Source organism: Vulpes lagopus, chromosome 5 (assembly GCF_018345385.1).
Source record: "Vulpes lagopus strain Blue_001 chromosome 5, ASM1834538v1, whole genome shotgun sequence".
Lineage (NCBI taxonomy): Eukaryota > Metazoa > Chordata > Mammalia > Carnivora > Canidae > Vulpes > Vulpes lagopus.
The window spans coordinates 24,673,847-24,687,001 of NC_054828.1; the positions used below are offsets into that span (position 1 = coordinate 24,673,847).

Here is a 13,155-nt window from a genome sequence, read left to right on the forward strand (position 1 = left end):
AAATAATTAAATTGCTAAGGAAAAACCCTAAAAGCTGGGCTACTGGGAGAGTTCACTTCTAACTAACTAACTAACTTCTAACTAACTGCTAAGATTGTGTAATAAAATCTCACTACCTAATAATCTAACTATAGTTTGTAAGCAGTGGTCCTAGGCCAAGCTCTGGTCTAGGTCCTAGACAGAGAGAGAGAATGACCCTAATGTTTTATCTTTGCTCCTCACTGCTCCATCCTCCATCCCTTGCTTCTCCATATTCTTTATATCCTGTCCTCTTCTGTTCTTCTTCAGATCCTTCATTCCTCCACTCCACTGTAGAGCTATCTCCCCTCGTGTTGACTTTCCAGCCCTTTGTCTTTCTACTACTTCCTTTCCCCATTTGCCCACCAACATCTAACAATCAACCACCTCACCCCACATTCTTCCTCTCTACTTGGGATGGGACACAGAGACGTTATCAAAGGGAAGGCTAGAAAAATGAAAAACCCTGTGTCCTTTATAATGACAATACTACTTGCATGTCCTACAAACTATTCAAATTCAGTGTGTCCCAAACAGAGGTCATCACCAGCCAGTTAATGTATCACTTTGCACCAGACCACACACAACTAAAATCTGGAAGTCACTCTAGGCAACAGTTCTTCTCTCACCTCTTCAAATCATCAATCAGTAAGTCAGACAAAGTTCATCTCCTAACATGTCTCCATGAGTGCCTCCTTCTTCATGGCTAAACTTTCTATTTTCCACTTTCTGGTCCTTCCTTGGTAGTCTTGTTCATATCCACCTCTTCCATTACCATCTAGGCCAAGTTGCATCTCCAGACCTTTCTCTAGACCATGGCCATGGTCAACTTGACATCTCCATGTGGGCACCTCCAAGTACTCAACATAAACCCATGACCAAACTCATGATCTCACTCTTAAATCCAGTTTCCCTCTAGAGTTATATTATTTCATTGAATTATATCACCATCCAGTCTGCTGCATATGCCAAAAGGCCTAGCTCCCTTGACCTTGCCACATCCCTTCTGCCATGTTCAATCCAACACTAACCCCTGTGAGGTTGACCTCCTCAGATACCTTGAACCCATCCACATGTCTCCATCTTCAGTGCCACCATGTAGCCTGTGCCTACCTGATATCTTACCTGCATTTCTGTACCTGTCTCCTACCTGCCACTCCTGTTCTGTAGGGATCATTCTGGGTACAGGCAGCCATGCTGAGCTTTCAGGCCAGCAAATCACATGCTACTCTCCTGCTCGCAACCCCTCTGGCTACTTACCATTGTTCTTAGAATAAACTCCATACTCTCTGCTTTGGATTCCATGTTCCTACCAATTCTTGGCCCTGGATACTTCTCTAACCTCATTATCTAGCATTGCTCCAACCAGCCTGCCTCCTTCCCATTATTCACATATACCATAATCTGTTTTTGTCACAGGGCCTTTACTTTGGTTGTTCCCTCAGTCTGGAAAAATCTCACCCACTCCATCACTCAGGTAATGTGTCCTGACCGTCAGTGTCGCTGTTATCAAGAAGATTTCCCTGACCCTCTGCCTTCTCAATAGGTCCTTGTCTGTTCGATCTCACACTTTCCACTCCTTCATTGCATTAATCTCCTTGGTAATTACACATCTCATGAGCAGACTATCTGATTTATCTCTGCCTCCCTTCCCTGCTCAGACTTCAAAGCTCCATCAGAGCAGCAGTCATGGCTGCTTTCCTTCTTCTCAGGCTGTCTCTACTAGGCACAAGATGGTGGCCAGTAAAGAGCCACCAAATTCCTGTCTGAAGAATCCCCTGCTACTTTCACTCAAGATCAGATTATCAGCACTCTTCTCAATACTGGCTGTTGCAGCAGCTGCCAAAGTGGACTACAGGTTTCAGGACCCTCCTCAACTCTTGCTCAACCATCTCAAGACTGGTCTCATCCATCACAAACAAAGCCTCGTCACTCTTCATCCAAGGGCTCTTCAGCGGCCTCATGGCAAAGCCTCAGTGTAACTGGGCCTCTAAATCCTGACCCTGTTTAACACCTCAGGTCCCAGCACTCTTTTCCCCATGCTTACGTATGCTCTAATAAAATTAGCTTTAAATCCAATGCAAACTATGCTGGTAGACACTTCTATGCTTTGTCTTATACTATACTCTCTGCCCTGCCTCTCACACTTTACTTTTATAAACTTGACTCCTTCAAAATTCAGCTGAAAAGACATCTCCTCCTGGAAGCCTTCTAAGACCATTTCCTTGCCACTCTTGTGGCTATTCCTGATTCTTTTCCTGTACCCCGACACTATCTACAACTCTATCTATAACTCTATCCTTACTACATAATGTGAAATGATGATTCATTTATATCTTTAGCTCCACTACCACCAAGCTGAGAGCTTCTCAAAAGAAGAAACAATGGTTTTGGGTTTGGTTTGGTTTAGTTTGGTTTAATTAACAGGTTCTAACAATTGGGGCATGAACTAGGTCATAAATAAGTGTTTACAGCAATAACATGAAATATAGGTTATTTGAAATTCAATGACCTCTTGATGTAGTCTTCATTCTGTCTTTCAAAGAATTCCTTCAGCTACCAATGTAAAACTAAGCATGATAGTCAAGAAGAAAATCTTTTGTGCATATATTTGGAGAGATAACAGGTAACACAAAACTCAAGAGCATAGAAGTCATAAAATGTAATAAAATTAATTTTCTTAATTAAAGGGTTCCAGGTGGGAAGTAGGAAGCCACTCATGCTAAACACATGCCCCAAGAGAGCCACACCAAGAAATTGCTAGGTACCACCCAGTATTATGAAGTCTGACAGAAATTAGTGACATACAGGATGATCCCAGTTAAAGAAATACTCAGTCTTCAGTTCTTTCCATTTAGATGAGTAAACAGAAAAGACAGCTGTCTACTAACAAAGAGCAAAAGGCAACATAGCAAGAACTCCTCACCGAATGTGTTGAGAAGAAACAGTGCTCATCTGGGCACCAAAAGCCTCCATCCTTGTCCTGTTTCTTCACTGACCAGCTTTGTAATCTTCATAAGTCACCCCCTCCTGAGACTATAAAATTCATGGCTTAATGGGGCACCTGGGTGGCTCAGTGGTTGAACGTCTACGTTCAGCTCAGGGTGTGATCCCAGGGTCCTGGGATCAAGTCCTGTATCAGGCTCCCTGCAGGGAACCTGCCTCTCCCTCTGTCTATGTCTCTGCCTTTCTCTGTTTCTCTCATGAAAAAATAAATAAAATATTTTAAAAAAATAACGGCTTAAGTTAAATTATCTTTAGGGTTTCTTTTACCCTAAAGATTCTGTTTTCAAATATCCAGGTCATATGTTTGAGCAAACTGGCTGCTCTGGGTTGAGAACGGACACTTCATGAGCATCAGGTATCCTGGAGCTCTGCATACCCCAGGCGGGGGAGGCCAAAGCTGGAATGGCCCAGCAAAGTGGTCATACCAGTGACAGCTGAGGAAAATAAGAGGAACAGTAATATCTACCACCTCCTGAACACCTACACTTTGCCAGGCACCCCAGTACCCACTTTACAGACATGCTGTCATTTAATTTTCATACCAAGAGGGTTGAGTGTTCTGTTTTTCCAGATAAGGAGACTAAACTGCTCATGCCCTCTGCCCTCTTCTTTCTACCCTCTGATTCTAACATGGTAAGTTTGAGAGCCCACTAACCTTCAAGAAAATCAAGATTAAGAATTACCATTGCCCGAGAAGCCAGCCATCTCACACAAAGCCAAGAAGAAGCCAAGGCAATGGATATGAGCATACTTACTGATACGCACAGTGATGCTGTTTAAAACAGTGTAGTGTTTCCCTGTGTGTGTCAGTCGGGCTTGGCATGCATAGTTCCCTCCATCCTCTGCTGAAACATTGCTCACCGAAAGCTTTATTCCCCAGCGAATAAACCGTCCTTCTTTAATCTCTTTACAGTCCTAAATATAAATGTATATATACATGTATATTTTAACTCAAAGAGTATTTTGTGTATCAGTTACATTTCTAGTTAGCACCATCCTATGAGCTGCAGGGAGATGCAAAAAACGTATGTGATCCCTAGGTCTCGGGTAATTTATAATCTAACTGAAGACAATATCTGTATCTAGATAGATAGATAGATAGATAGATAGATAGATAGATAGATGATAGATAAAAAGATATCTGCAGATTCGACAAAGGATATGCTACAGGCTACAGTGAGTGCTGTAAATATTAAGTCTAATGGAAGTTGGGAGGATAGAGGCATAGGTGAGCTAGAAGGGAGACCGCACGGAGGAGGACTACATGGGGCCCACAGAGGGGTGCGGTAGGAGGGTGTGAACAGGCAGGAATGCCCTCCACCCACAGAGGCCCATATCTCTCAGTGGACCACCATCTCATGGCACCAAGCCCCTATGCCAAGATCGCAAGCCCACTTGATTATTCACTGCTTTCCAGGCCCAAATACACCTTCTTCACCTATTGGGTTGGACTTTACAGAGGTCCAAAATAACTCTTCAAGAATATTCTGCTTGAAGGCTTGAACAATAATAGTCAAAGTATGTCAGCTAGGCTTATGAGCAGATGTCATCTAACTTGTTACATCACCTGTGCTTCCACCCCAATAACAAGAACCCCAAATCAACTTGAGGCCTGATTAGTCTCAGGAATGCCTTTCTCATTTGTCATTCTCAGCAACCACCCACAGGGCAGGCCTCAACATCCATCTGTCCTGTCAGAGCTCACATTCTCTGTTAATCGCCACTTCTTGCATCTCACAGACCCACTCTGAACTCTCCCAAAACTTTTCTCCTGTCCTCAGAAAGTGCCACTCTACTCAGTGAGTTCTTGGGTTATAAGTCCATTTATTCGTTCAAGCATTCAGGTTCCTGCTCTTTGCTAGGCTGTGAGAGGCCCTGTCATGCAGGAATAAGATGTGGTCTATGTCCTTAGAAGCTCACAATCATAAGATAGAGACAAACTTATAACCCCTAATAAAAATTTAATTGTCCAAGTGTCCAGCTCTCTCGTCACTGAGTCAGCTATAGCTAGCTCAGCATCAGAGCCCATTCTTCACCTTGGAATGGTGTGAATGGATCCATCTTGGAAGAGGAAACTCATTCATGCCAGAATGAGCATTTATTTACAATGTGAAATTCTAGGAGTTGTACATTATTCCCTATTTGGGAAACCCAATTATAATTAGACAATTGCTTACCAAATAGAATGGGAATTACTAGTAAGAATCAGATGGGTAAAGGCATCTGATTCCAATACTGTGATGCCACCTTCTTTAGAGACAAACAAAAAGCATTGAGTCCTTTGACTATGAAAACTTCTTAAACTTCTTCTCTAGAGTGAGAGCTCATATAATAGCAATCTCTGAGCTCCCCTTTCTATGTTTCTATCATTGATCAGTCCTTTTCTAATCAACTCCTTCTTTCTCTCAAAATGTACAAATACTTCATCATATTAAAATGCAGCCTTGATAGCTTAAGAGCCATTCTCTTCCTTCATGGTAACATAGCACTGCTTCTACTGTAATCCACCATGCATCACTTCAGAATTTAAATTCTCAGAAGGCCTTGATGTTTCTTTAAAAATTTGTGGGCAACATCCTATTAATAAGATTTAAAGTTAAAATATTAATAATAATAGCAGCAAACATTTAAATGCATTTTGTCTTTCAAGCACCAAGAAGGACCACCTTTAACCCAATCTGTACAATGATTGGAAACATAAAGTGGCCCCAGAGCATTCTGGCTGACATGCAGTGCCTACAGAACTGGTTAGGCAACCAGCAGCTCAATAACAGAAAACCATGAAGAAGGGGATGAACATTGAAGGTTCCCCAGCAAGGGAATAACATGATTATATTTGTCTTTGAGAATGATCTCAGCAAACACAGAATTAGCACAGTGGTGGAGCAGAAATCATTGTATTGAGAGGTAATTTGGAATAAAAAAAAATACTATTCCAAATGTGAACACTTCATTACCTCTGAGAATGGATATTTTAATACCTGAATCTTTCCGTCTATAACATCTCAATTTCAAGGACCACCTTTACTCCTCTTGGTCTTCAACTCTCCCAGCTACAAGCTGAACTTTGTCATTATCCAGAACCACTATGTCTCTGAATTCCTAAAAACAAATATACCATTCTGATGATAATTTCTTATTATTCCATCTCTTCCATGCCCTCATTTTAACCAAAGAATAATATCTGATATTTATTTATCAAGTAATCACTATGTGCCCACACTGAACTAAGTACCTAATGGATAAGTTATTTCACTAACTCTCCAAAACAAACCTAGAAGACCATTTCCCTCAGACTGAATTTAGTTGCAGAAAACAAAAAACATTCTAGCTGTTTCAGGTGGGAAAGGGATAAAGCAGCATGTTAGGGGCTTACAAAATTTTCAGAGGTATTCAGGGAGTGAGATCTAAGCCAGAATTTCACTGCAGACCTAAGCTCACAGGACACCTGCTGCCTCCACCACAACTGTGAGGTGGAAATCAAGACTTGAAACACACCACACTGCAAGTCAGGGACCAGGGGTCGCCACTATGCAACTATAGTGTGCAAAGTCATGCCACTTCTAGAGGAGCCACACCAATAAACCCATCGGAAGCCATATGCACTGCCTCTCCACCCCGACAGAGCCAGACTCTGGGCCCTGGGACACGGCCACAGAAAATCCCCACGTGCGTGCTCTGGGGCAGAAAAAGGAAGATCTACCATACTCACGCAAGCCCTTCAGGGAAGCCAGCTGGAGAAACTGACTCACATCCACAGCCTGAGATGTAGGGAACTCTGGGAAAGCACAGGTAGTGTTTGAGTTGCTTTGTTCTTCCTTTGTTTTATTATTTATAGCTGCCCTGATTTAAAGAGGCTCACCATGGATAGTGAGCAGCTAGCCACCATATTCATTATGGACTTTTCTACCTGAACTTTCTATCAGACTCATTTTTCTGTCACCTTGAACCAGTCCCCTTAATCCCTGTCTTTTGTTTGAATTACCACTTTCCCTCAAGCCTTCCTTTCTTTCCCATCATGTGGCCATTACTTTGCTCCCCCCTTTCAGTTCCTCAATACGGTCACCCTTGATTCTTCCAGTATATTAAGCCTACAAAACCCCACCTGTGTCAGTTCCATCACCCCTGCCTCCATGCCTACAGCCCGATGAGCACTACAGGAGACAATCCCATCAACATTCACCTTGGCATCTCAACAAGTTCATGATCTTCACCCTAGAAATTCTTTGCTTTTGACTCTCTCATTCACATATTTACCTACGCTGCTTTTTCTAAATTTCCCCCTAACATCTCCTTCCAACTGGTGGAGAAAAGAGGGTCCACCAGGAATGAGTTCCCTCCACATACTCTCCCCTCCTTTCCCCTCACTCCATCACTTCTACATCATACACTCTCCTACATGGAGGCCATGTAGTCACTAAATTTCTGAAATAGCCTTAATGATCCACATGCCACCATTTGTAAACCCTTCCAATGTATTCATAGCAGTGACGACCTGAGGACCTTAGCCTATAAGATCTACTTCCTAACATCACCATACTCCACTCTGACATGGAACCCAAACTCTAACCAATGCCCCCAAACACCATTCTCTCTCACCTGATACCTTTGCAACTGTTGCTTTTTTTTTTTTCTAATTGCCATCCTTCCCTCTGCTCCCCACTGGCTTCATTACTATCCAGTCTTTAAGTGCACAACAGTCACCTCCTCCAGGAAGCATTTCCTGGCACAGATCCAGGCAGATAATAGGCTCTAAATACTTTCATTTGACAGAATAAAACACTGCAGCCCAAATAGCAACTCAACATCTGACAACTAGATCGTAACAAAAACAGAGCCCTAACTGATGTCACTGAATCTGGATAGGTTGGACAATTTCAGAATCTCTCCTCTTTATATTGCTTGGCTCCTAGCCTCTTGTCTTCTCAAGCTGAGCAGTTATTTTATTTTTTTTTAAGATTCATTTATTTATTTGAGGTAGGGTGAGAAGGAGGGAGGAAGGAAGAGGGAGAAAATCTCAAGCAGAGTCCTCCCTGAGTAGAGAGCCTAAGATGGCCTGATCTTATGACCCTGAGATCGTGACCTGATGCTCAATCAACTGAGCTACCCAGGGCCCCTGAGCAGTTATTTTAAAAATAAAAATGCCGGGCAGCACTGGTGGCAGCGGTTTGGCGCCGCCTGCAGCCCAGGGCATGATCCTGGAGACCCTGGATCGAGTCCCACCTCGGGCTCTCTGTATGATGCCTGCTTCTCCCTCTGCCTGTGTCTCTGCCTCTCTCTCTCTGTGTGTGTGTCTATGAATAAATAAATAAAATCTTTTTTTAAAAAAAGATTTAAAAATAAAAATGCCTGAACTTCATCCATGGATAATCTGATTCAGTGAGTAGATTAGTCCAAGCAAGTGCTTTTAAAAAAGGCAAAAAAAAAAAAAAAAAAAATCCATTCCTCTTAACACTGAGGTAGTAACAAAGTTGGTTCTAAAAATCTACCTCTTAGGGCACCTGGGTGGCTCACTGGTTGAGCATCTGCCTTTGGTTCAGGTCATGATCCCGTGATCCCAGGATTGAGTTTCTCATCAAGCTCCCTGCAGAAACCTGATGAAGTTTGCTTCTTCTGCTGCCTATGACTCTGCCTCTCTCTCTGTGTCTCTCATGAATAAATAAATAAAATCCTTTTTTAAAAATTTACTTCTCTACAAATGTCAAATGCTTTCAGATCTATGACCACAACAGGTCCAGGCCAGGAGGAAAAAATTCCAGAAGAGTCCTACTGTCAAGAGGGTCCATTGCCAGGAGGCAAGGATGGCAAGGCTGCAAGGTGGAAGACAGGATGCTTGAGGAAGAGTCTACAGAAGCCACAGAGAACTAAGACTCACCATAATCAGAGAAAGCCAAAGCAGGACTTGGAAAAAGGGTAATGTCACAGTCAGAGCCAACTGAGGCTGAGGGAACTGTGGCCTGGCAGTCAATACCCTCTGAAAAGAACAAGAATACTTTGAGGAAAAATTCTTTTTTCAAGTAGACTCCATGCCCAACATGTGGCTTGAGCTCACAACCCTGAGACCAAGAGTCATATTCCACCAACTGAGCCAACCAGACGCCACATTGAACAGGATTATTGTTAATAATTAAATTGTGGTCAGAGCCAAGGCTAATAGGCGGGTAATGAGAGAGAGTATGCAGAGTGTTTACGATATATCTTGACACACATTAAAGGAATACCTGTGTAATTTTTCCACTGGCCCAATAGTTGATACACAAGGAAGTGTTGGGGAAAAAAGGTTATATTGACTCCTACAAATATAATTGTAAAGTGAATTTTTGCTCAAGTAAAAAGTGAAAAATATTGGAGGTAGAAAGAACTCAGAAGCCATCCACCTATTCACTAGAAACTTACTGAACTAAAGCTAATACCTAAGGGCCAGGTATTATTAGCCTTGCAAGTGGAGAAGGCACAGGTGGTAACTACAAAGTCTATGAAGATGAACTTTTCATTAATGGAACAGTAGGTATTTAGAACTAACTCTCCCCAGTGATTCTGAAGGTGATGGCAGACAGACTGATAAGACAAGGCTTTTGACAGATCTATGTGTGTCAGGGACAAAAGCTAGAGCCAGGGCTCCACAATGAGGAGCATCCTCACCAAACTCTCAAGTGGTCAACTGGGATGTGAAAGGGCCACGTGGTTTGGTCGAACCACTAAAAGCATGGCCCTAAAAAAATGATCAAACCAATTCTAACTTCAAATGATGATTTTCACAAATTTACTTCTGAGCCAAGCAAGCCAGACACAAAATGCTACAAACAACAGGATTCAATTTCAATAAAGTTCATAAACTAGCAAAATTAATCTGTGCTATTGTAAGTCAGGGAGATTGGGAGGCATTGTTTTTGGAAGATGGCAGAAGCGAGCCTTCTGGTGGTATTTTAGTTCTTGACCTTGATCTTTGGAAGGCGTAGCCATAAGGTATGTTCACCTTCTGATTAACCGTCAAGCTGGGCCATTTTTGTTTTATGCATTTTCTATGTATATGCTATACTGCAATGAAAATGTTCATGCATTCCAAATATTGGTGCCCAGGATACACAAATATATAAAATCTCCTGTGAGTCGGGGATGAAATGGTAAGAAAAGTGAAAAAAAATAAGTAGGGTGGAAGATAAGAGTCAGAAGTTCAGAGGATGATTCAAAAATGGTCAGTAAACATGAAAAAGTTGATCAATCTCACTAATAATTAATGGAATTAATTAAGAAATTAATTAAGAAAAATTAAGAAATGTTTTAAGGAAAAGCAATTTAAAACAACAATAAGGTAACAATTGTACCCATCAAACTGATTTTTAAAAATATAAATCTTATAACGCAAAGTTCTATATAAGGTGTTAGGGAGCCCAGAATATTGCAGGAAGAGTATAAGCTGATATAAAATATTGTCGAGTAACTTGGTAGCATCAATAAAATTGAATACTTCGTTCATATACATACCCTACAGTCTAACAGTCAGAAGGCTAAGCAATGTGTACCCTAAAAAACTCTTACATGGGCAGATGTGCATTAAAAGACAGGAATAAAGGGTGCCTGGGTGGCTCAGTTGACTAAGGGACCAACTCTTGATTTCAGCTCAGGTCATGATCTCAGGATCCTGGGATTGAGCCCACCATCGGGCTCCCTGCTCAGTATGGAGTCTGTTTGAGGATTCCTTCTCTCCCCCTCTGCCACCCCTCCCTGCGCTCGTTCTCTCTCTCTCTCAAATAAATAAATAAATAAATAATAAATAAATAAATAAATCTTAAAAAATTTAAAAAGACAGGGATAAGGATACTCATTGCCATGGTTCTGTGAGACAGGAAAGTGGAAACAAAGTAAATGAACATGAAGCATATGATAGGATGCATAAGGCCAAAATTTGATTCTTTGAAAATAAATAATAGAACTGACAGCTCTCTTATGAGACTAATCAAGTGAAGAGAGAGAAATATATTGTAATAGGGATTAAAAGAAGAATCTTACCTGCAGAAACAGACATGAAAAGAGCAATGATAATAAAAGTTGTGTGCCGAAGTATCTGAAATCTTTAATGAAATGAGCGATTTCCTACCGAAAAAAATGAATCTTACCAAAACTCCTTCTGGAAGAAATAAATTGGCATAAGCCTATCTCCATTAATGAAATTGAATCGGTAGATAAAAAGCTTTCCACAGAGGAACCTCACCACCCGGTTGGTTGTATGGGCAAGTGCTAACAAGCAGAGTGACAGGAAAATGAATCCAATCTGTAATAACCAGCCTGTGAGCCTCCGTGCCTAGGATTATGTCTTAGACACTATCATCTGCGAGTAGAGCCAAGGAAAGAGAATGTTTGAAGGTGAAAATCCAAGGTGCAGAAAGGTAGGTGTAGGGTTCTCTGTGTAAAACTGGAAGGACAAGGATACAGTTTCACTGCTTGTACAGCATTATACAAAAATAATGCAGAGAATGCAAGCACCTATTAACAGTGGCTATGTGTTAGGAGAAGTGTGATGGGTTCAGGGCAAATAAAGCTCAGAAGCAGGAAGGACACTTGCCAGGGGTGACTTTTTATACTTTCTGATTATTAAATCATGGGCATGTAGCACCCATTCAAACAAACTAATCAATCTATTCAGAAAAAAAAATAACTGAGGATGGTCTGAAAACTGTAATTGTGGAGAGGTACTGAATACAAGTAACAAAATATTATAAAACTGTAATAACCACAAATTCTAAAATCAATAATTAGCAGGGCAAAATTATCACGATCACCTAACAAATATGTCTCAGATACACAAATCTCTTTACCAGTTCTGCCTTAAAAGATACGACTTAAAACTAAAAAGCAAGTGAGTTTTAAGGAAGAAGAAAAATACCAAGAGGAAAGTTATTTTGTTTCTTTACCTTATACCACGTTATTGAATCCAAAACACAACTCTGTGGGAAGTTCAGATGACACGTAAGACTATCGTCCCTTCCGGCATGTAATATTTGTTTGTATTCGTCTGATAAAATCAGTTGACCATTTCCAGAAATATCACACCAGTATTTTTGTAACACGGTTAGGTTTACATGTATTCTGTGACAGGTGTTTGTACTGCTGTAAGAAAATGGCAAATGGAAACCTCATGAACTCAACCACAAAATCAAATGAAGCCATTCATTCTCAAACACGGCCACATCATCATCAAGATACGGTGAGAATGTTCTACCTCAAGCAAGGCGGGATGCCATCTCACACATCATTAATTACAAAAGGAATAAAAACAGTATTTCTGTCACGGAAATGCTGGACCACACCTTAGCCAAGTGGTCAGGCTAAACACCACCAGTGAGGAGCAAATGGACACCGTGAGCCTTGGAGTGTGTTGTCTGAAGAGGACACAAGTGGTTTTCCAGCTGAGAAGTTTCAATCTCAACCTACTCATGAAGAGGTATCCGGCAAACCCAAATCAAGGGATAGAATATAAAACAATTGCCCATATCCCTTAAAAATGTCAATGTCATGAAGAATGGACTAAGGAACCGTTCCAGGTGGAAAGAGAATGGAAGTACCTGATACCCAAATGTAATCTATGAGGCCAGATTGCCCCCCCCCACCAGAAAGGAAAGAAAAAAACATTGATAAAGGAAAATCAAGACAATTGACAAAATTAGCATATGAGTGGAGAATTGACAAAAAATATTGTATGACAGTTAAATTTCCCAAATATGATGACTCTACTGCAATTATGTAAGAGAACATTCTTGTTGATAGCAAGTACCCACCAAACTACTCCAGGCTAAAGGAACATGATGCATGCAACTTACATGTTTTGGAAAAAATTGTTTAAAAAAATATTGCATGTAAATCTACATATACAGTTGAGCCTTGAACAATGTAAGTATTAGGGGCTCTGGATCCCTTACACCAGTGAAAATCTGCATAGAACTTCTGATTCCCCCCAAACCAAACTACTAATAGCTCTCTGTTGGCCAGAAGCCTTACTGATTACATAAACAATGGATGAACACATATTCTCAACGTTATGCGCATTATATACTGTATTCTTATGATAAAGTAAGCTGGAGGGGAAAAAATGTTAAGAAAACCATGAAGAAGAGAAAATACATTTATAGTAAT

At 41.0% G+C, this 13,155-nt stretch overlaps 1 protein-coding gene across 1 annotated transcript in view; it reads right to left on the reverse strand.

Moving 5' to 3' along the window:
- Window positions 1–13,155, reverse strand: part of IL1RL2 (interleukin 1 receptor like 2) — a 40,054-nt gene that overhangs the window by 23,494 nt on the left and 3,405 nt on the right. The window contains exons 4-5 of the mRNA XM_041756128.1: window positions 11,937–12,132; window positions 3,780–3,939 (exon numbers count right to left, since the gene is read on the reverse strand). Coding sequence (XP_041612062.1) covers window positions 3,780–3,939; window positions 11,937–12,132 — 356 coding nt within the window. The remainder of the gene's footprint in view (window positions 1–3,779; window positions 3,940–11,936; window positions 12,133–13,155) is intronic.